Source organism: Bos javanicus, chromosome 7 (genome assembly GCF_032452875.1).
Source record: "Bos javanicus breed banteng chromosome 7, ARS-OSU_banteng_1.0, whole genome shotgun sequence".
Lineage (NCBI taxonomy): Eukaryota > Metazoa > Chordata > Mammalia > Artiodactyla > Bovidae > Bos > Bos javanicus.
Genome location: NC_083874.1, coordinates 93760625 through 93784488, shown reverse-complemented (window position 1 = coordinate 93784488; position 23864 = coordinate 93760625). Strand labels below are relative to the sequence as shown.

The 23864-nt window shown below is 39.1% G+C and overlaps 1 protein-coding gene across 10 annotated transcripts in view; it reads left to right on the top strand.

The window, feature by feature from the left end:
- The window catches only part of MCTP1 (multiple C2 and transmembrane domain containing 1), a 1073276-nt gene that overhangs the window by 365558 nt on the left and 683854 nt on the right, over positions 1-23864 (top strand). For all 10 annotated transcript variants that reach the window (XM_061424408.1, XM_061424399.1, XM_061424398.1 and 7 more), the window contains one exon: positions 2355-2448. In XM_061424408.1, coding sequence (XP_061280392.1) covers positions 2355-2448 — 94 coding nt within the window. The remainder of the gene's footprint in view (positions 1-2354; positions 2449-23864) is intronic.

Below are 23864 nucleotides of genomic sequence, written 5' to 3'. Positions count from 1 at the left end.
TCAATCAGCGCTGGCCCCTCAGAGCATCCCGATGCCATAGGATGGGGTGTTGCCTCTCCCGTAATAGAGCTGAACTGAGATGCTCTCCTGACAGCTGCTGCAGCCATAGAGAAAATATATTATACAGCCTTTCATTAAAAAAATAAAGAGGACTCCTCTCCAGAGCATTTCAATCTTTTCCCATCTATTGAGGGCTGAAAGGATTCACAGCAAATCATAGATTCCTCTGCTATGGAAATTTCTGGCTTCAGAATCCGTCCCGGTTTAGAGGCCTTCTAAAATAACCGTAAATAACAGGGCTGGAATATCTCTTGATGAAGTATTCCTTAAAGTTATATTTTTTAACTGATACATTTACGTGTTTTGCTTCTTTTTTTTTTCTCCCCCTTGGAGTTCTTATTATAATCCATGTGTTGCTGGCCTAAACGGTTGAAATTTGCCATAAATGACTGTCAGCTGATAGGAGAATATGAAACCTTCAAATAATTACTCCTCTGCATGGAAGACATGCATGGTACTTCGGAGCTAAAGTACCAGTAGCAGTGTGACTCTGCAGTGAGTTTACCGGTATAAAAATGATTCTCAGACTGCAGATACCTGCTTCAGTCACAGTGAAACTTGGTCTAAATTGTTCCTAAAAATTAAAGGACAGAAACCTTTTTGATAAAACTCCTCTCCATGGTTAGATTAGGAGACTTACCTGGTCTTTAACAGTCAGTAAGCTCTGAGTTAAGAAGCAGCTTCCCACACCTGACCATTACCACCTTAGGAAGACAACAAGTCTACAGATCTCTGAATTATAATACTCGGTCTAACATTTCCACTCTTAAACCCTCAATTTACAGGAATTTAAATGGAGAGAGAAGTGCATTTTTATTAAACCCTGTCATCTGGGTAGCTTAAACAGAGTTTGGGTGATAAACAGCTGTTTAAAAACAATAAAAGATTAGGAGTTAATCCTTGTGCTAAACACTGTTTTTTTTAACAAAGTTAGGCTATGAGATTACACATCTATCTGTGTTTCCTCCTCTCAGTGTACCAAGGTCAGAGCTTCAGTCTAAACAATGACTAGTCATACAGGGCTGATAAAGTTAATATTGTGGTAAGCTTGTGCTTCTCAGTATTCTCACATTCTCAACACAAAGATGGGAATGATCTTTAGTAACATTTTAATAGATAACTTTATTATGAGAAACTGTGTTATGCTTTCCAGTTTTAAAGCATATTAAAGATTATGATAAAGCAGTGCCTTTGATTTACTGAATAAAAATACTGATTTTGTCATGAGAAAATTGCACTGAAGTGCAAATAAACAAACGTGTGTGTGTCCTGTCATTCAATCACGTCCAGCTGTCTGTGACCCTGTGAACTGTAGCCCGCCAGGCTGCTTTATCCATGGACTTTTCCAGGCAAGAATACTGGAGCGGGTTGCCATTTCCTTCTCTAGAACAAATGTGCATCATGTACTATTGGTTGATTTTACTCTCTGTTTAAGTTCATGAGAGTTGTGAATTATTTTCTTGGTATCCCTTCTTTTAATTCCTTTAGGTATTACACTTATTCATACTCTACTATTATTAATTCATGAAATTAAATTGGTTTTAGCATTTGAGTCTGATTCTTCTATCAAAATTTCTATACTTTTATACCTACGACAATGACATAAATTTACAAATTTAAGAAAACATTATCCATCACTTTTGAATTTATTTTTAGTAATCATCTTGATTTATTTTAAAAGATTATATATTACCTGAAAGGTGTGTGGTGTTTTCTAATATTTAAACCTTTTGAATTAAATATTAAAACATAGTCTTTAACCCTCATCTAGCACCTACAGTTTCCAAAGCTCACCAAGGAGAAAATATAGTAGAAAAATAATTAATTTAATGTTGTCTTACTCCCAAAGCCTTAAGTGTGTGTGTTACTTAACCAACAATCTAAGATTCCTATTAAGAATTACTAGTCTCCCGATCATCATGCCTATAGATAAAAGATTTCCTGGAGTGCTTTGGTAAAGGAGATGGATGGAAGAAAGCAGACATGTCATATTTTATAATTGATTGTTCACTATCTACTGCTAATTACTTATAGAGAAGCAATGTTGTGGTATTTTTTTTACTCTTTAAAAAATAATCTCCTTACATAGCAATAATTATCTACACAAATGTATGTGTGTATGTGTCCATATTCATGATGGCGGAAAAGGGCATCCTTATTGAAGAAACACAAATATCCGTTGGCTCATTTCAGCAGCATCCTGAGATCAACCATAGCACTTGGTATTTTCTCAGAGCACTCCTAGAGGTGTTTTAGGACCTTTCTTTTCTAATACTGACTTTGGGGTGTTTCAGAGCCCGTTGCGGATATTTCACAACCTGAAAGATGTGGGCTTCCTCCAGGTGAAAGTGATCCGAGCGGAAGGGTTGATGGCTGCTGACGTCACAGGTAAGAAACGCGGCAGTTTTTCTTTTGCCTACGTATCAAGCAGCATGCCGGGTCTATAGTCTGATGACTGAACTTTTCATTTCGTCTGACTGAATAATCCAAGGAAATTGTAAAGTGTGTTGATCTCACAAAGATTTGCCATCCACCTGATTTTTATACTGTCTCAGCTGTTTAAAAGAAGGGTAACATAATAAAAAATGAACAGTAGAAAGGAAAACAGCTTTTGAATTGTTGCCTTCTCCCAGGTTTAGTCAACATAGTGGTTGTATTTCTTTCAGGTTTTGTCATTTTGGCATCTCTGGGTAGTAATGATGCATCTTCTCGTAAAACAGTATCAGCCTCCCTCAGCTGACTGTGCAGCATCAACACTGATAATTCAGACATGCGTGAAATCTCTTGCGTGGTTTGCTGAAAAGTTTAGATGCCTAACACTCAATTACTTGGAACGAACTTCTGGTATTTGTGTTGCCGATCCAGTTCTTTAGTCGTCCAAATTCCCTAGTCTGTCCCAGAGATAATTCTGGATCTAAACTAAACATCTACATTGTTCTAAACTGTTTTTCAAGAGACAGGCCTGGAAAACCAAGAAACAGGCCTGTGAAAATGCCAAAATCAATATGATATCGTAAAGCTTCCTGATTTGGATACTGCTGTTTCTATAACATGCTAATTATTTCATTACTTTCCAGAATTATTGTTTTGAATTTACAGCTATGTGAGCATTTACTTACTGTTTAATTTCATAGGATTTGGGAGGTATTTATACGATTCCTTAAACTGTCCATCTCAAGATGGACAATAAATAGGATTGACTTGACCAATCTTTGTGCAAACTTCCCTGTTCCTGAAAGAAAGTATCCACTTATAATTTGTAGAAATATGCTTACTGTGAATGGCCAGCAAGTTGACCCTCAAAGGGTAGCTAAGTTATTTGAAAGGGAGAAATAGACTTTTCCTACCAAATGAGGGCTTGCGAGCTCATTATATGGTCACTGCTGCCCTTAATTAATGGAACAGAATCAAAATCTAATTAAAAGATCACATGCCTTAAAACTAAAATGTCTATTCCAAAATGACAACATTTTAAATTTTTTAATATTTGCATAGTATTGAGTAACTATTTATTGTATCATAAAAGTAAAAATGGTGGGACTTTACAGTTTCTTTATGGAAGATATTATCAACTCATTTTTAACCAAGCAGATAATAACAACTGTGAGATATTGTTTCAAGATAGGCATACCTGAAAATAGTGGGAGAGAAGATTGTAATTTTTTTGCACCTATACTGACTTGGCTTCTTGTACTAAACAGTTAGTGAATGTCAAGTTTATTCATGTTCTATTTTATTTCATGTGTGATTGTAACCAAATTAATCTGGACAAAATGATTTTATTTATTATGAGCTTTCATTATTAGAACCAATAGTCAACATGAATGGTTGACTAACTGGTCTGTTCTTTTTTGTTCACTTTGAACATGGACTTAAAGACCAGAAGAGGAATTCAGTGCTGCTTTTACACTACAGAGGTTCTGGCCAGCCTTTGATTCCCAGCAGCAGGTAGATTCAGAAATTCATGGCAATGACATTTACCATCACAGGAGGCATCTTCACTTTTCTTGAGTATTTTCTGCAGTGAAGGAGAGCACCCAGTGTTGGGCTAAAAGCATCTGAAGATAAAGACTAAAATTAAAAGTATGTCAGAGGGTATCATGTGTGCGTGCGTGCATGCCAAGTCACTTCAATCATGTCCAACTCTTTGCGGCTCCATGGACTGTAGCCCACCAGGCTCCTCTGTCCATGGGATTCTCCAGGCAAGAATACTGGAGTGGGTTGCCATTTCCTTCTCCAGAGGATCTTCCTGACCTAGGGATCAAACTCACGTCTGTTTGTGTCTCCTGCTCTGGCAGGCAGGCTCCTAACACTAGCATCAAAGTGTTAAGAACTATCCCTGGATATTTATAGTGGGTACAGTAATTTCTTAAACAAAAATTCAAATCCCATTTACTTCAGAAGTTTAGATACCTGCCCATTACACAAGTTAAATGTAATTATCTGTTTGTGTCTCTTGGAGAGAAGCTGTCATTGCTTTTGAAACTTCATGAATATGCCAATTACTTTAACCCAGATGGCCTATATGCCACTCTGCAAGTTAAAGTACATGTTCTCTTGAAGCTGGAGAAAATAGGTATATTTCTTTCATAATGGTTCTATGTAAATTAGTGTGAATAGCAATTGCCTTTTCCCTAGGGATTCAGTGAGACATAATTTTGATCTGATAAAATGGACTTTAATTTGGAGAATACTAAATAACAGATTCTCCATTTTTTCCTTCCAGTTTTAGGGATATAAATCTAATGATTCCTCATTCCACACTGACCTTATAATCTAATGTGCTCTGAATTGAACAAGAGAGATGTTGAACTATTCAGGGGCAAGAGGATAATTCAGTCTTTGACCTCGCTCACTCTTGGGCCTTTTGTGGTCTTTCTGACATTTGTGATGGTGGCCAAAACCGAGGACCATATATTCAAGTCAGATGTCTGAATATTCTGCCATTTTTTTTTTTAAATCTTTACTTCTGCAAAGGATAAATGCATACTTACCCTATAAATACATACATATAAATATGTACTGCTCCTTCCTGGTCTTTAGCATGAAATTTGGGGCACAAATAAGCTCTTTGTATACTTTATCTCCTGCTTTTTCAAAGTAGAACTTTAAAAATATGTCGTGCATCTCAGTGGATAATCATAGTCAGGCTCTACAAGATACTTAGCAACAGTTTGAGGAAAGCGAAGAGAATCAGTGGTGCTGTCTACAAATGCTCAAATTAGCATCCGTTTAGGACTGTTGTGGATGGAGAGGGGAGATTTTAAATCACTGATAGCTCTCTGTGTGAAGCAAAAAATACTTTTGAGCTGATATAAACCAGGCTGTTGCCATAAGATACTTGGTTGGTTTCCAAACACTTTCCCAGACAAGTCCAACAACACAAACTTATATTTGACCAACTTCACTCAATTCTTAAAATATGTTTAATGACCAGAATATCAAGTTAAGCATCCACAGTTTAAGCAAAAAATTTTAAATTACAATATTTCATCATTTAGCATGAGCACCAGAAAAGAGATTCTGTAATCTTTTAAGTAGCCATCAATCTTACTGCAGTTACAAAGAGTTTTTCCCTTTCAAAATGTAAAATTTTTCTTTTGTTACAACACATTCATTGAGAAACATTGTGATACTGTATTAACTCTGTGTGAATAAAGAGCAATTGAGACTCTCTTTGAATGAGTGAGTATAAAGCACAAATTACTTTTTAATGAAACCCTCAATTCTTCTGCTTTCCACAAAAAGCCTATAGCCTTGTTCAGCTGAAGGCTACTACAGTGGGTCACTTCAGTTAAGCCCCTAATAAACTGTTGATAGTTGAGGGTAGTTTTTTCTTCGGTCTCAATGGCTCAGTGTTGGACAGTGCACTTCAAATCATTAAGGTTAATACAGATTTAAAAAAGAGATTAACTCTGGTGGTTAAGGCCTCCATTTACAACTCCCACACATACACATGCATTGAACGAGGCACAAGAGTGGATTGAAATTTCAGTCAAATTGTGGGCAGCCTTTCACAGCCTGAGAAAGTGGCACTCTGGTTTTCAAAGTTGGTCAGTGAAATTCTTCAGGAGGGAAAAAGTTCGATTCACTGAAAAATACTGCGTGGTACAACTTACTTACCTTTCAAGTAACCAGTGAAAAGGTTAATGTCTCTCTGGACCATCAGAGCAAAATCTTCCGACTGTCTGGGCCTGTGTTCACTGGGGAAGAGCCTACTGCTAAATCAAGTATTCCTTGAAACTGGACAGATTGTGTGAGAGAAAGACCAATGAGGGGGAAAAATTTTTTTTTTTATTTGGTGGTGGGAAACAGTTCACTGTATGTTGGAATTTGTCTTTCCTAGCTTCTAATTATTCTTCTTTGGACGGGGCCTAATTTTTGCTTTCAGCTGCACATTTCTATATTGAGTGAGGCTTTCTTTGCAGAGTATTTAGACCTGGCCTCTTGGTTCTTTCAAGTTCTTAAAGAAGAAAAAGAAAAGGGTTCTTCTCCTCAGCCCCTCCCCTTCATTTTCCCTTGGGTTGTTTTTTTGAGCTCCTGAGGAAGAGGTCACAGCCTCCCCAGGGATACCAGGCACTCAGTTTCAGACACACTGATATGGGAGAACTGTGAAACCCTTTCAAAAGATGCTCTGCCTTTTCACTGTATTAAAAGGTACACTCATATAAAACTTCTTCACTCCAGGTGAATTGATCTCTCAAATTAATGCACATCTCTTTCAGGAAACAATAGAGGGAGAGCAAGAAAAAAAAAAGGAAGAGAGGGAGAGAATTTTACAATTAACAGAGCTGTCATTGAAACAGTCCCACTAAATGAGCATAGCTTTTTCCGGAACAAGGCTGTGCATCAAGATTGCGACTCACCAGCCCCCGGAGTCTGGAAACCTACTAGTTATTAAGAGAGATGTTTACTACCCCTTTATTTGCATAGACTTTTCCCATGTTTTTCTTTAGGAAAACTGTCTTCATTGTTGGAAAATATTTAAGTAACAAAACAGCAGAAAAAGACATGCTACAGTTTTTTTATCAGCTTCCGTGAGAGTCTTATTATCTTAAGAAATAACAGTTAGCAGCTCAGATTCATTAGCAGAGCTAAATTTAAGCCCCGTTTGACAGGCTGCCTAGAAAACATTTTGTTTTGCTGTCTGTGGGCTTTAATTAAGATGTGTTCAATTTCAGTCCTCTTCAGTCTAGCCTACCCCCCCCACCTCCTCACCACCACCCCCAACTTGCTGTGTCACAGACCGGCGATCAGACACTTTTAGATGGTCCGGCCCATGACTTTGACCTTCTGCGCAGTCCGGCGTTCCCTGGGGAACCGTTCAACTCATGAGGTCTGATTTCACACTTCCAGGATGCCTCAGCTCTCTTAACAATGACAGGGAGACAAAGCCCTTTAGAGCAGGCCGCATGGGGACTTGTTTAAATTGGAAACCAGAGAGGAGTCAAGGAACAAGGTTATGGGCTACAGAATAGTGCTTTTAATAAAGAGCTCACAGCTCCAGCTCAGCTCAAAGAAGTCTACCTCTGTACAATTAATTGAGCCATTTATCTGGAGCTTCTTAGGCCTCTACTTTCTCACAGATTGCGTGGTAAATATCAGCTAAGAAGCAAATGAGATATGCATGAAATGAATTTTAACACTTTGATTACTGTGCCTCCAGTCTTCATTAAAAGTAAATTTATTTGTATTTCTGACCTCATTATCAGTAGGCTGCCTGCATTTTTATTGGTTCCTGTGATTTCCAGCTTGAGTGTGTCATGAAGGTATATTTTATACAGAGATTTGGATTTATTATTCTCGGTATTTTCCCTGAACATTATGGATCTATTCAGAGAAAGAAAATGAAAAGCTAGCTGTACAGAAAAAGGCAAGTCTGGTCTTTGGAAGTTTTATATACTAAATGCCAAGAACATATGTATCCAAGATATTATCCCTTTAAAAAATTAACTTTTTTGGGTTACTCAAGCAAAGTGCACAAGATGGAAGCCACTGTTGCTTGAGTGGCCCTCCAAATATGATAGCTCTACTAGAATAGGAGGAGCCATGCTGTTTCTTTTATAGAATTGTAGCAGTTTAAATTTTTAATAGCATAGGCCTTTCATAGACATCATCACATTTAATAACATTAGTGATATCTGATAAATGCAGTCTTAGAATTTATGATTGCTATTTAAAACCTATCATTGAAGAAGAGAAAATAGATGTCCTTTAAACTACATAGTTCCATTGAAAGTATTATATACAAAATGCGACAGAGTTCCTTTATATTTGTGAGTTATCAAGGGTAAAATAATTTACCCATGGGGGGGTGGGAGTTATTTGTGGATATCACTCTTAATTTTCAAACTCTCACTATCTTAAAATCTTAATATTTTAAGATATTTCTTGAAACATTTTAAAATATTTCTTGAAACATAAAATCAAAATTTTACACAAAATATATTATAAAGTTCCCAAGAATTCTCTATTTCTTTTCTATAACTTAATGTTTCTATTTGCCTTTTAATAATGAAGATTGTAGAAGACTTTTAAGCAAATAGTATACTTTCTGACACCATATTGCACATAGAAATAAATGTTGCTTCCTTTAGTAATTTTATTTTTTAAAAAGCTAAGTCATATTCTAATTATAGAAATGCAAAAGTGTTCTTCTAAAACCAAACAGTTGATAATATTTGTGAGGAGAGTAATTAAAATGATAATTTAGCATAAGGGCAGGTGAGACCTGAGTCTGAACTAGTGTTTTACAGGGAATTGCAGAAATCATGTGTGATTCATATGCTGGTCACATGGCTAGAAGATACTGCTCTGGAAGAATAGGTGGGATGACAAAAGAGATTAATAATTGGGTTTGATATGCTCTAGAGGTGAAGGACTATGGGCTGAAAAAGTGGTGGTCCCACTATCAATGGGAAATGAGGGAAGAGAAATGCTATAAAATAATTAATTGAGTTCTGTGGAAGTAAGATTACAAAATGATCCTTTGAGTAAAGAAATAGAGAATTGCTGATTTGACTTGGAGGGCTGGCTCCAGGGTTTTACCCAGTGCTTGAAGAAATGCTTTTGATGTTAGAATCATTGTTTAAAATTAAATTATTCTATATATTTTGTTGCATTATGATATAGGTGTGTAAATAAGAAATGAATTTTCTAGAACAGTGGATTAGGGAAATACTGCAGACAGGATCTGGATTTAACTATGCTTTTGAAATAAAATCTTACTGCAGGGATATTTGGATGACATGATAGTGTAGTTAGACTCAGAAATGACTAAATGATCCACCCCAAAGGGTGATTATATTAAAGGATTGATGGCAGTGGGAAATGCCACGCAGAGGAATGCAGCGCTCTATCCCTTGTCTAACCTGTTCAACATAGTAACTATTGACTTTGAGGAGATAATTGCTTCTTTATCAAACTTGCTAGAGGCATAATTAATTCACTATATATCAGACCAATATGTATGCTATTTGTATACATATATACTATATAATATACAATTTATACATATAATCAACAACCTTAAATAATAGACTTAGTTCTGCACAATGAACATTAAAAATTATAAATCAAAAGGCTTGCCTGTGTAAAAAGCAGTGATTTCTTGATTTAACAGTAGAAAATAAAGTCTTTGAGTTTGAATCAAGCTTAATCTCTATGAGAGTGAATTATACATACATCAGTTTTGTTACATTCAATCAGAGGAGAATGTTGAAAAGATACTCCCTTCTGGGTTCATCAGACATCCTGGGGTGGGAATTCAGTTTTAGAAGCTACTCTTTAAAGAAGGACATTGACAAGCTAACCAGAATAAGTCCTCGGTTGGTATATCTGGTGTTTTAAAATCAAGGCCATTGAAACTAGCTCAATGAAAATGATAATGACAGTAATCATAGCAACTAACATTTATTGAGCCCTTATCACGTGTCAGACAGTACCCTAAGCCTGATATAAGGATTATCACAATTAATCTCACAACAACCTAATTAGGTATTGTTGTTATCTTCCCTTTACAAAATAGAAAACAGAGGTGTGGAAGGTTAAATAACTTGTCCAGATCAACACACACACGCACACACACACACACATATGCACGTACGCACATACACACACTCCGGCTCATAAATGGCAGGGCAAGGATGCCAGTCCAGATCTAGTCACTGAAGCCACCAGTTTGTACTAGAGAAAGGAAGATGTTGAATTGATTTTTTGGTCAGTTATCCAAAAGACTGTCACGGGGAGGGTGTTAGGGGTTAGTAAGAATAGTAAAGACCAAGGTTCAATCCAGAGAGCAAACTTTCTTCTAGCACGTTTCATCAGAAAGGAATTTATTATAGAGTTTTTAGTGGATCACAGAATCTTTGGAGGCAGGAAGGGCCTACAAAAACAAGCTCTAAGCCCAACTTCCAAGGGTTACTACAAGAGCCACATGAAAGAGCCAAGATGTTGCAGGTCCTGCCACGTGAGCCTGTGGGGAAGGCGCTGTGATGGCAGCGTACTCCACTCCCGCTCGCCCGCTCTGTGAGCAGTTCGCCCTCTTGGAGAACTGAGCTCTAGTGTCAGATCTCAGGCAGATACCTCTGATCCATGCGGCCCGAAACACATCTGCAACCCCAGCTTGCAAAGAAGTCAGGAAATGCCCCTTGGGCCTTAGTGGCTTCTCTGGTTTCAGGAAGAGACACACTAGGAATAGAATAGATGCTCAGCAAGCCATCCACACTGCAGTGCAAGAGGGCAGGTGACAGACACGAATCACATCATCTCGGTGACACATGCTATCCCTCTTTTTCACCCCTTATTTCATTTAAACTTAGACAAAAGCTCCAGAGAGACAAAATGCAAAATCCCCCCTAATTTATAATTGCCAAAAAATGAATCAGAATATTCCTGTCGAAATAGTGATTCCCTGTCACTAGAGCCATTGATGCCAGGTTGGTATGACCACCTGGTTGAAGGGGGGGCTTCAAGTCTTAGATGAGCTTTTGAACTTGGACTCTGTTTTCTCTCCTGGGCCTTCAGAATCTGAGATCCTGCAGTAGGTGTCAAGATGAGGAGCAGACCCTTGAATGAGTAGATATTATGTAGATGAGAAATAAAAAGAAAGGTATCATTCTAAAGACAAAGGCCTGACAGGTGGCAATTTTCAGTGTTATTGCCTAAAAATATAAAAGATTTAATCACCTAATATAATTTTTAATTTTTTAAATCTAAAGAATTTTATTCCATTGCAAAAGACCTCTCCAGCTAGTTAATTCACTTATGTGAATTATTCAGATAATCATCTGACACCCCATACTCTTCTGTGCAGAATTTAATTAAATATATATTTACTGAAGGCCCTAAAGTGTCTATAAGGACTTGTAAAAACAGAGGAATTCATGATATATTTTTACATTTATTTTAGGCCAAACAACTTTTGTGTTTCTAATCTAATAGCAAGTCAGATATGTGCAGTTTCTTGTTAAATGTTAATTGAAAATAAAGTCTTTAAATGTTTTTGCCATAATTTATTTAAACTCTTAAAGGTTTAGACATAACTTTTCTACTGCCTCTCTTCATTTTATAAAGCCCAGAGTCTCCTTTGTCTTTATTTTCCAGTTTCTTATCTGTCTTGTTTCTCATTCTTCTATCATAAATTTTGGGCTCCCCAGCATATACCAAGATGGTTCACTTCTAGCACTCAAGAATGCACCTAGTTATACAGGATACTATAAATGTTCTTTTGCATCTGATTCTAGATCCCTGGGCTTCCCTGATGGCTCAGCTGGTAAAGAATCTGCCTGCAATGCGGGAAACCTGGGTCCGATCCCTGGGTTGGGAAGATCCCCTGTAGAAGGGAACAGCTACCCACTCTAGTATTTTGGCCTGGAGAATTCCATGAACTCTATAGCCCATGGGGGCTCAAAGAGTCAGGCACAACTGAATGACTTTCATTTGAGCTTCCCTGGTGACTCAGATAGTAAAGAATCTGCCCCCAATGAGGAGACTCGGGTTTGATCTCTGCATTGGGAAGAACCCCTGGAGGAGGAAATGGCAACCCACTCCATTATTCTTGCCTGGAGAATCCCATGGACAGAGGAGCCTGATGGGTTACAGTCCTTGGAGTCAAAAAGAGTCAGACATGACTGAAGTGACTTGGCACAACCCTAGATCCCAAGAGAAATAAATTCATATATACATTAAACTTTATTTCTGTTGCTCTTAGTCATGGTTCTCAAAGTGTAGCTCAGGAACCTCTAGGAATTCCCAAGACCCATTTAGGGGTTTGTGAAGTCAAAACTCTTTTATAAATAATACTGAGATATTATTTGCTTTTTCTTACTGTCATTCTCTCATGAGTATACAATGGAGTTTTTCAAAGGCTGCATAATATTTGATCACTCTAATGTTAACATTAGTCCCTTGGACTACAAGGAGATCCAACCAGTCCATCCTAAAGGAGATCAGTGCTGGTGTTCATTGGTAGGACTGATGTTGAAGCTGAAACTCCAATACTTTGGCCACCTGATGTGAAGAGCTGACTCATTTGAAAAGACCCTGATGCTGGGAAAGATTGAGGGCAGGAGGAGAAGGGGACGACAGAGGATGAGATGGTTGGATGGCATCACCAACTCAATAGACATGGGTTTGGGTGGACTCCAGGAGTTGGTGATGGACAGGGAGGCCTGGCATGCTGTGGTTCATGGGGTCGCAAAGAGTCGGACACGACTGAGCGACTGAACTGTACTAAACTGAATGTTAACGTCATGAATTTATTATTGTTATTTCCAAATGAATATCTCTTATTGTTTAATTCAAGTATAGTTGATGTAATATAATATTATATAATTTATAGGTGTACAATATCAGTTCAGTCGCTCAGTCATGTCCAACTCTTTGCAACCCCATGGACTGCAGCACACCAGGCCTCCCTGTCCATCACCAACTCCCAGAGTTTACTCAAATTCATGTCCATTGAGTTGGTGATGCCATCCAACCATCTCATCCTCTCATCCTCTGTTGTCCCCCTCTCTTCCCGCCTTCAATCTTTCCCAGCATCAGGGTCTTTTCCAATGAGTCAGCTCTTCGCATCAGGTAGCCCAAGTATTGGAGTTTCAGTTTCAGCATCAGTCCTTCCAGTGAATATTCAGGACTGATTTCCTTTAGGATTGACTGGTTGGATCTCCTTGCATTCCAAGGGTTTACAGTATAGTGATTCACAATTTTTAAAGGTTATGATCCATTTATAATTATTCTAAAATATTGGCTGTGTCCCCTGTGTTATACATCATTGTAGCTTATCTTATACATAATACCTTATCCCTCTATCTCTATATTGCCCCTGCCCCCTTCCCTCTCATTGCTGCTAAACACTAATCTATTCTTTGTATCCGTGAATCTGTTTCTTTTTTGTTATGGTCACTAATTTGCTGAATTTTTTATATTTCATGCATGGTATTATACAGTATTTGTTTTTCTCTGACTTATTTCACTTAGCATAATACCTTCCACGTTTATTCATATTGCTGCAAATAGCAAAATTTCCCTCTTTTTATGGTCAAATAGTGTACCACCTGGTGATGTCCATGTGTAGAGTCTTCTCTTGTGTTGTTGGAAGAGGGTGTTTGCTATGACCAGTGCATTTTCTTGGCAAAACTCTATTAGTCTTTGCCCTGCTTCATTCCATATTCCAAGGCCAAATTTGCCTGTTACTCCAGGTGTTTCTTGACTTCCTACTTTTGCATTCCAGTCCCCTATAATGAAAAAGACATCTTTTTTGGGTGTTCATTCTAAAAGGTCTTGTAGGTCTTCATAGAACCTTCAGCTTCTTCAGCATTACTGGTTGGGGCATAAACTTGGATTACTGTGATATTGAATGGTTTGCCTTGGAAACGAACAGAGATTATTCTGTCGTTTTTGTGATTGCATCCAAGTACTGCATTTCAGACTCTTTTGTTGACCATGATGGCTACTCCATTTCTTCTGAGGGATTCCTGACCGCAGTAGTAGATATAATAGTCATCTGAGTTAAATTCACCCATTCCAGTCCATTTGAGTTCGCTGATTCCTAGAATGTCAACATTCACTCTTGCCATCTCTTGTTTGACCACTTCCAATTTGCCTTGATTCATGGACCTGACATTCCAGGTTCCTATGCAATATTGCTCTTTACATCATCGGACCTTGCTTCTATCACCAGTCACATCCACAGCTGGGTATTGTCTTTGCTTTGGCTCCATCCCTTCATTCTTTCTGGAGTTATTTCTCCACTGATCTCCAGTATCATATTGGGCACCTATTGACCTGGGGAGTTCCTCTTCCAACAACACAAGAAAAGACTCTACACGTGGACATCACCAGATGGTCAACACCGAAATCAGATTGATTATATTCTTTGCAGCCAAAGATGGAGAAGCTCTATACAGTCAACAAAAACAAGACCAGGAGCTGACTGTGGCTCAGATCATGAACTCCTTATTACCAAATTCAGACTGAAATTGAAGAAAGTAGGGAAAACCACTAGACCATTCAGGTATGACCTAAGTCAAATCCCTTATGATTATACAGTGGAAGTGAGAAATAGATTTAAGGGCCTAGATCTGCTAGATAGAGTGCCTGATGAACTATGGACTGAGGTTCTTGACATTGTACAAGAGACAGGGATCAAGACCATCCCCATGGAAAAGAAATGCAAAAAAGCACAATGGCTGTCTGGGGAGGCCTTACAAATAGCTGTGAAAAGAAGAGAAGCAAAAAGCAAAGGAGAAAAGGAAAGATATAAGCATCTGAATGCAGAGTTCCAAAGAATAGCAAGAAGAGATAAGAAAGCCTTCCTCAGCAATCAGTGCAAAGAAATAGAGGAAAACAACAGAATGGGAAAGACTAGAGATCTCTTCAAGAAAATTAGAGATACCAAGGGAACATTTCATGCAAAGATGGGCTCAATAAAGGACAGAAATGGTAGGGACCTAACAGAAGCAGAAGATACTAAGAAGAGGTGGCAAGAATACACAGAAGAACTGTACAAAAAAGATCTTCATGACCCAGATAATCATGATGGTGTGATCACTGACCTAGAGCCAGACATACTGGAATGTGAAGTCAAGTGGGCCTTAGAAAGCATCACTATGAACAAAGCTAGTGGAGGTGATGGAATTCCAGTTGAGCTATTTCAAATCCTGAAAGATGATGCTGTGAAAGTGCTGCACTCAATATGCCAGCAAATTTGGAAAACTCAGCAGTGGCCACAGGACTGGAAAAGGTCAGTTTTCATCCCAATCCCAAAGAAAGGCAATGCCAAAGAATGCTCAAACTACCGCACAATTGCACTCATCTCACACGCTAGTAAAGTAATGTTCAAAATTCTCCAAGCCAGGCTTCAGCAATACATGAACCGTGAACTTCCAGATGTTCAAGCTGGTTTTAGAAAAGGCAGAAGAACCAGAAATCAAATTGCCAACATCAGCTGGATCATGGAAAAAGCAAGAGAGTTCCAGAAAAACATCTATTTCTGCTTTATTGACTATGCCAAAGCCTTTGACTGTGTGGATCACAATAAACTGTAGAAAATTCTGAAACAGATGGGAATACCAGACAGCCTGACCTGCCTGTTGAGAAATCTGTATGCACGTCAGGAAGCAAGAGTTAGAACTGGACATGGAACAACAGACTGCTTCCACAATAGGAAAAGGAGTACGTCAAGGCTGTATATTGTCACCCTGTTTATTTAACTTATATGCAGAGTACATCATGAGAAACGCTGGACTGGAAGAAACACAAGCTGGAATCAAGATTGCCGGGAGAAATATCAATCACCTCAGATATGCAGATGACACCACCCTTATAGCAGAAAGTGAAGAGGAACTCAAAAGCCTCTTGATGAAAGTGAAAGAGGAGAGTGAAAAAGTTGGCTTAAAGCTCAACATTCAGAAAACGAAGATCATGGCATCTGGTCCCACCACTTCATGGGAAATAGATGGGGAAACAGTGGAAACAGTGTCAGACTTTATTTTTGGGGGGCTCCAAAATCACTACAGATGGTGACTGCAGCCATGAAATTAAAAGACGCTCACTCCTTGAAAGGAAAGTTATGACCAACCTAGATAGCATATTGAAAAGCAGAGACATTACTTTGCCAACAAAGGTTCGTCTAGTCAAGGCTATGGTGTTTCCTGTGGTCATGTATGGATGTGAGAGTTGGACTGTGAAGAAAGCTGAGCGCCGAAGAATTGATGCTTTTGAACTGTGGTGTTGGAGAAGACTCTTGAGAGTCCCTTGGACTGCAAGGAGATCCAACCAGTCCATTCTAAAGGAGATCAGCCCTGGGATTTCTTTGGAAGGAACGATACTAAAGTTGAAACTCCAGTACTTTGGTCACCTCATGCGAAGAATTGACTCATTGGAAAAGCCTCTGATGCTGGGAGGGATTGGGGGCAGGAGGAGAAGGGGATGACAGAGGATGAGATGGCTGGATGGCATCACGGACTCAATGGACGTGAGTCTGAGTGAACTCCAGGAGTTGGTGATGGACAGGGAGGCCTGGCGTGCTGAGATTCATGGAGTCGCAAAGAGTTGGACACGACTGAACGACTGAACTGAACTGAGTGTACCACATTCCATTGTGTAAAACATCTTCTTTATCCATTCATCTGTTGATGGACACTAAGTTTGCTTCTCTATCTTGGCAATTTTCAATTAATGCTACCATGAACATGGGGCTACATGTATCTTTTCAAATTAGTGGTTTGATTTTTTTCATATATATTACCTGGAGTGGAATAGTGGGGTCATAGGGAAAAGTTATATTTTTAGTTTTTTTGAGAAACCTCCATATCATTTTCCAGAATGGCTGTACCAGTTTGTTTGTTTATGCATTTGGCTGCAGCAGGTCTGAGTTGTGGCAAGCTGGATCTAGCTCCCTGACTAGGGATTGAATGCAGGTCTCCTGTATTGAGATTTAGAGAGATTTAAGCCACTGGGCCACCAGTAGAGTCCTGACTATACCAGTTTAAATTCCAAACAACAGTATATGAGAGTTCTTTTTCCTCTACATCCTGATTACGTTCCTCTAAATTTGATTACAGAAATGATGACAGGTGTGAGGTGGTATGTAATTATGGTTTTGATTGGTATTTCCTTGATGATTGGCAGTGTTGGCCATCTTTTCATGTACCTATTGACCATCTGCCTTTCCTCTTTGGAAAAATGTCTATTCAGGTATTCTGCTCATTTTGTAATCAGGTTTTTTTTTATATTGAGTTGTATGAGATGATAATATATCTTAGCTATTAACTTCTTAATAGTCATATCATTTGCAAATATTTTCTTCCATTCAGCAGGTTGACTTTTCATTTTGTCAATGGTTTCCTTTGCAATGCCAAAGAAATAAAGTTTAATTAGGTCCAATTTGTTTTTTTTTTTTTTGGCTTTTACTTCCTTGCTTTAGAAGACAGATCCAGAAAACAATATTGCTATGATTTATGTCAAACACTCTTCTGCCTATGTTTTCCTCTAGGAGTTTTCAGTCTTACATTTAGGTCTGTAGTCCATTTTGCATTTATTTTTGTGTACGGTGTGAGGAAATGTTCTAATCTCATTGTACATGTAGCTGTCCAGTTTTCCCAGCACTCTTCAAGACTGTCTTTTCTCCATTGTATATTTTTGCCTCCTCTGTCATAGATTAAGTGACCATAGGTAACTGAGTTTGTTCCTGGGTGCTGTGTTCTGTTCCATTAATCTATGTGTCTGTTTTTGGGCCAGCACTATGCTATTTTGATTATTGTGGCTTTGTGATATAGTCTGAAGTCAGGGAGCATGACTCTGTTCAGGTCTGTTCTTCTTTCCCAAGAATGCCTTGGCTATTCAGGCTCTTTTGTGTTTCCATTCTTATTTTTAAATTATTTGTTTTAGTTCTGTGAAAAATGTCTTTAGTGTTTTGGCAGAGATGATATTGAATATGTAGCTTGCCTTGGGTAGTATGGTCATTTTGATTTTTTCAGCCCAAGAACACAGTATGTTTTAACATGTTCTCAATTTTAATTTCTAAAATGGTAAATTTTGATAGATATAACCCACTCACCAAAAAAAGCTCTTTGAGATCCTCAATAACCTTTGAGTTCCTAAAACCAAAATGTTTAAAAACTGTTGCTGTGAGAAATGATTCTCAGTTGGGAGATGGCAGTATTGCCCCCTCAGTACTTTAGACATCTGTAGGGGAATTAAGTTGCCACAGTGACTGGGGAGCACTATTTGTATTGTGTGTTGGGGATACTAATTGTCTTTTAAAAAATTAGGCAGTAATAAATAGTGACACTATTAGACAACTAGACATAAATAGCAAAAATTGTCCCAGGTCCTACATGACTAAATATAGACACTAATATAGCTTTAAACTCTGCTTCATGATCATCTGACTCTAGATTGCACCCTTAAATACGTATTCTTTACTCAAGTCTTGTTGATGGCTGCTACGTAACACCAAAGACCTTAGAATTACCTCCAAGGTACTTCATGGCCTGGTTCCCTGTTACGTCTCTGGCCTGTTATTCTTCCCGTTGCTCACTTTGCCCCCCTATCAGAGTCCCAGAGGACACCAGACTTTCTCTGTGGCTCCCCCCACTGCCTGAGCACTTTTCTCCTGATATCCCCTTAGCTGCTTCTTCACTTCCTTCAGTCCTTTGCTTAGGCTCCCCTTATCAGTGAGGTCTACTCCAGACACCATAATTAAATATATAAACTGTGACCTCCCCCACACTCTTCAAACCCCTTATCTTGCTCTACTTTTCCATCTTCTGTTAACATACATCACTCTAGCATACCATATAGTCTACTTATTAATTACGTTCAATATTCATCCTCTTTCTCCTCCGTCCCCACTGCAAGCAAGCTCCAGGAGAGCAGAGACCTTAGTTTGGTTTTCATCTGTCTGTGAATCGGTCAGTCATGTCCAATACTTTGTGACCCCATGGATTCTAGCCCACCAGGCTTCTCTGTCCATGTGATTCTCCAGGCAAGAATACTGGAGTGGGCAGCCAGTTCCTTCATGACCTGGCAAAGAGTAGATACTCAATAAATATTTGTTGAATAAATCTTTTAACAATAAAAATTTGTTAAATAAACAAATGTATGACTTAATTGTATACAACTTTCTGTTTAGTCCTCTGAATAATAGCATTAAAGCATCATATTAAATGTTGAGATAACTTACAGGTTATTCTTATATATTTCAGAATAGTGAGAGGAGGGCATTACAAAATCTTCACTGTGAGGAAAGACCTACTGGACCAAGAACCACAAAGTTAGAGGGCCCATTTTTTCTGCCACTATGACATCTGTTTCATGCCTTAACTAAAAAAAGGGAAGCCCTATTATTATTAGTCCAGAGCCAGACCCAGTGGGAACCTAGTGAAGAGTGTCAGCTAATGTAATTATACCAACCAGATGTTTAAAGTATATTGAGGGCAGTCAATGAAAAAAGCTAAGGCCAAAGCCTCACCTCCAGTGATAAGGAGAGGATTGGAAGATGTCTCTGATATAGGCTGCTCTTTATTTTGGTGGACCCTGTGGGATTCCTCAACTATAACCTTGTTATATGCTAGGATTTAATTCCAGTTTATAGAAAGATGGCAACCTTGATTGTGATTTTTTAAGATTAATTATAACCATTTCGAGTTGTGGCAACTGAGGAAGTTAAACCAATGAGCATGATTTGGGCCAAGTAGCCCCAAATAAAAGGCCCTTGTGGGTATGAATTGCTTTCAGTGCTACTGAAAGCCTCTGTGTTTTCAGAGACATACCAACAAAGAGGGGGTCACAGGGCCTCCACACGCACACGTTTTTATAACACATCACACCCAGCAAACGGTGCTCCTTGTCAGCAGCCAAAGGACCTTGGACAAAGCCCACCACTGATGGATTGGGACTGACTTTCTATTCTGGGAGCAGGAATATCATTCAGTATCTCTTGAGTGGCTTCAATGCTCAAACCAGTTGTCTGCATGAGCTGGAGTCATCTGCTTGCCCACAAAACAAGGGTAGTGCTGACTTTCCCACAGTTCTTTGTAAATATGTCAGTATGGTGACCTCAGAGAGCCAGGGCTAGGAGTAAGAGAGAATTAGCAATGGCACCCCACTCCAGTACTCTTGCCTGGAAAATCCCATGGACAGAGGAGCCTGGTAGGGTGCAGTCCATGGGGTCGCTAGGAGTCGGACACGACTAAGCGACTTCACTTTCACTTTTCACTTTCATGCATTGGAGAAGGAAATGGCAACCCACTCCAGTGTTCTTGCCTGGAGAATCCCAGGGATGGGGGAGCCTGGTGGGCTGCTGTCTATGGGGTCGCGTAGAGTCGGACATGACTGAAGTGACTTAGCAGCAGCAGCAGCAGCCAGTCAGTTTATCCTGTTTAATCCTGACTGCCAGTTTGAAGATTGCCAGAAGAGATGCCCATTGGAGACTTTTCTGACGTTTATATTTATGGTTATAGGAATATCTTTCCACCATAAGAAGAGCTGAAGTAATACAGTAGATGCTTCAAAATCTGTTACAGGTTTATTTTTATATGTCAAGGTGAAGTAGTCTCCTAATTTTAATTCTCTTGGGAGATTTTCTTCCTATAAAATTTCATAGAAAAAAAAAAGATAGCCCTTAGTATTAAACCAGATTATGGAGAAATGCATCAGTCCTAACATAATATTTGTAAGTATCTGTCTCATGGGCTTCCCAGGTGGCCCAGTGGTAAAGAAGCCACCTGCCAATGCAGGAGACCCAAGAGATATGGGTTTGATCCCTGAGTGGGGAGGAACCCCTAAAGTAGGAAATGGCAACCCACTCCCATATTATAATTGTTATATAATATAGATCTAGGTTTTGTGTTACAGAGACCCTATTAAAGGGATATACAAATAGATTTAAACTAAATATTCCTTAGCACAAATCTGAAAGTCCTTCACTTCTAAAATTGCTGGTGACAGAGGTGTAATTACCATAGATCACCAGAGTCATCTCCATCGGGAAAAAGTCTTCATTTTCTTTTCCCCTTCCTGTTCTAAACTTAGAGAATGATACACTTCTTTGCACTCTTTACTCACTTTTATTACAGCACTCACAACCCTGCATTATTATTGTGTATTTATGTGTCTGTTGTGCCTACTAAATTGTGTGTGTTTTGAGAGCTGGACTGTGTCTTTTTAAAAAAATGGGCTAAGGGGTACTTTATCTCATTTGTTTTATTTTATTTTATTTTTTTCCAACTACAATTTTATTTTATTTTTAAACTTTACAAAATTGTATTAGTTTTGCCAAATATAGAGCTCTCTTAGGTTTTTGGACTATACCTTAATCATACTTAGAATTCTGGGGAAAGACAAGCAGACACTCAATAAGTAATGAATAGCTTCAAAATATATTCCTGCAACTCTCTAGAAATCGTCGACATGGGAAATGGCCATGCTGTCAAAGAAGGTGAAGATTCTCTTGTAGCTGTCCTGGTGGGTAACACAGCCAACCCCGCTGCCCCATCCTCATCCAGCACTGCTGCGATTTCTGTCTTGCATCCAACCCAAAATCTCCAGTTTCCTGCACTGGAAAGGAGAGGGATGGGCACTTTTTATCTAAAATAGTGAAAGTTAAGGGAGAGCCGGTTGGTACCCACAGGTCTGCTTTAGTCTTCCGACAAGAATGAGTAAGAGGGGAACAAGAGATTATATAATCTTTGTTCCCAGACACGCATGCTCTTCAAATAGCCCCAAACGGCTGGAAACAAAGTACACTGCAACCTTGGATGCTGCCTTCATTCCTTGCTCTCCTAGCCTGACGGTATTGAATAAAACGATAACAGGAGCCAGTTCTGCCTCGCTCTCTGCTGCTGCTGCTAAGTTGCTTCAGTCGTGTCCGACTCTGTGCGACCCCAGAGACGGCAGCCCACCAGGCTTCCCCGTCCCTGGGATTCTCCAGGCAAGAACACTGGAGTGGGTGTCTCGCTCTCTAGAGCTTTGCAAAGTACAGCGCACTCTGCAGACATCAACGCTGCCTCCTGTAGTCAGTGCCTGTCCTCCAGTACCCTCAGCAAGCAAAGCAGCAGGCCACAGGGCCTAACCAGAATGATAAAAGCATGAAAAGAAGGAATAATTAAGCAGATAATGAATGGTTAGGCCCATCACTGGTATTTCTGTGATTGTTTTTGTTTGTTTAAGTGGCGTCTAATCAAGACGGCAAAATTTAGGAACTGAAAAGCCAGTCATTTAAAGCATCATTTAGCAAACCAGATAAGCACATCAACTATGTGTAGCCACTTCTTTAAAACAAAACTGTCGTGCGGGCTTTCTAGTAGTAAGCTCATGGTATTTAATATCGTATGTTTACTCTTATTTTGGTTGCAATTGCTGTTAATTTTTAATTGCCCTTGAATCATGCAATGGCAGAAGGATACTTTCTAAATTAGTCAAAAATAGCATAGTGTGTAAAGACCTAATGTTGGCATCCACACTGATAACTGTAAAAACATAACTTTTTAGAAAGACAAGATGAATGGAAGCTAAAGATAAAATGGCCTGGCCTAAATGTTCCTCTTCTGAAGTCTGGAAATAGCTAGTCAGAGCACTTTGTTGAATACTTCTTGTCCTTATCAAAAGAGACTGACTTGGCTAAGCTCAATAGATTGTTTTCTGTTTCCAAATAATAATATCAGGCATAATAGATTGTTCAATATTGATATCTGCAAATTCTGTTGGTTCTACCATCAACATATATCCAGAATCTGATCGCTTTATACCACCTAGTTTATTGTAATATCCTCCTAACTAACTCTTCTCCCTATCTCCTTCATTGCCCTCCCTCTACCTTATTTTACAAATGGCAGCCATCAGATCCTGTTGCGTCTCAACCCAGATCCCTCCAAAACCTTTCCCTAGCACTTAGAATGAAAGCAAACTCCTCCAGCAAACTCCTCCAGAGACTGGCCACCCTACCCGTACCTCTCTGAATATGTCATCTACTACTCCTTCCTACTCCCCATCCATTCCTCCAGTCACACTAGCTTTCTGGAGATTCCTGGAAACACCAGGCACAGTCATTTTCTCTGGCCAAGGGTCACTCTCTTGCCTCTCATTTCTTTGCCCACTTGTTGTTTTCTCACTGAGACCCCCTCTGGCTGTCCTTTTTAAAACTGTGCATATATAGCAGCACTCCTTACCTCCTCATTGATCTTCTCAAATTAATTTTTCTCTATAGTACTTAGCCCTTTCTAAAATACTCTCACTTTCTTAAAATACTCTAACATGTTCTTATCCATTGTCTTTCTTCTTCAATGCAAACTCTGCAAGTTCAGCGGTTTTTAAAGTTGTTTTATGCATGTCTGTGTCCTCAGCACATAGAAGATGCCTGGTATATGGTAAGCGATAAGCATTTGTTGAATAAATGAATCTGCAGATAAGACATCACCCAGCCTTTCCATGGGTGTGACTCACTAAATACTGAGATATGGCATGGCACAGTTGAGGCTTCCCTGGTGGCTCAGATGGTAAAGAATCTGCCTGTAATTCACGAGACCTAGATTCGATCCCTATGTCAGGAAGCTCCCCTGGAGAAGGAAATGGCAACCCACTCCAGTATTCTTGCCTGGAGAATCCCATACACAGAAGAGCCTGGCAGGCTACAGTCCATGGAGTCACAAAGAGTCAGATATGACTGAGAAACTAAGGGGATAGATCAAGGGCTCTAAATGTCAGATGGACTTGAGTTTGAATGATGGTTTTACTACAACCTGTGTGACCTGGTGAGTTATATAATCACCCAGCCTCAGCTTCCTCTCTGTAAAATA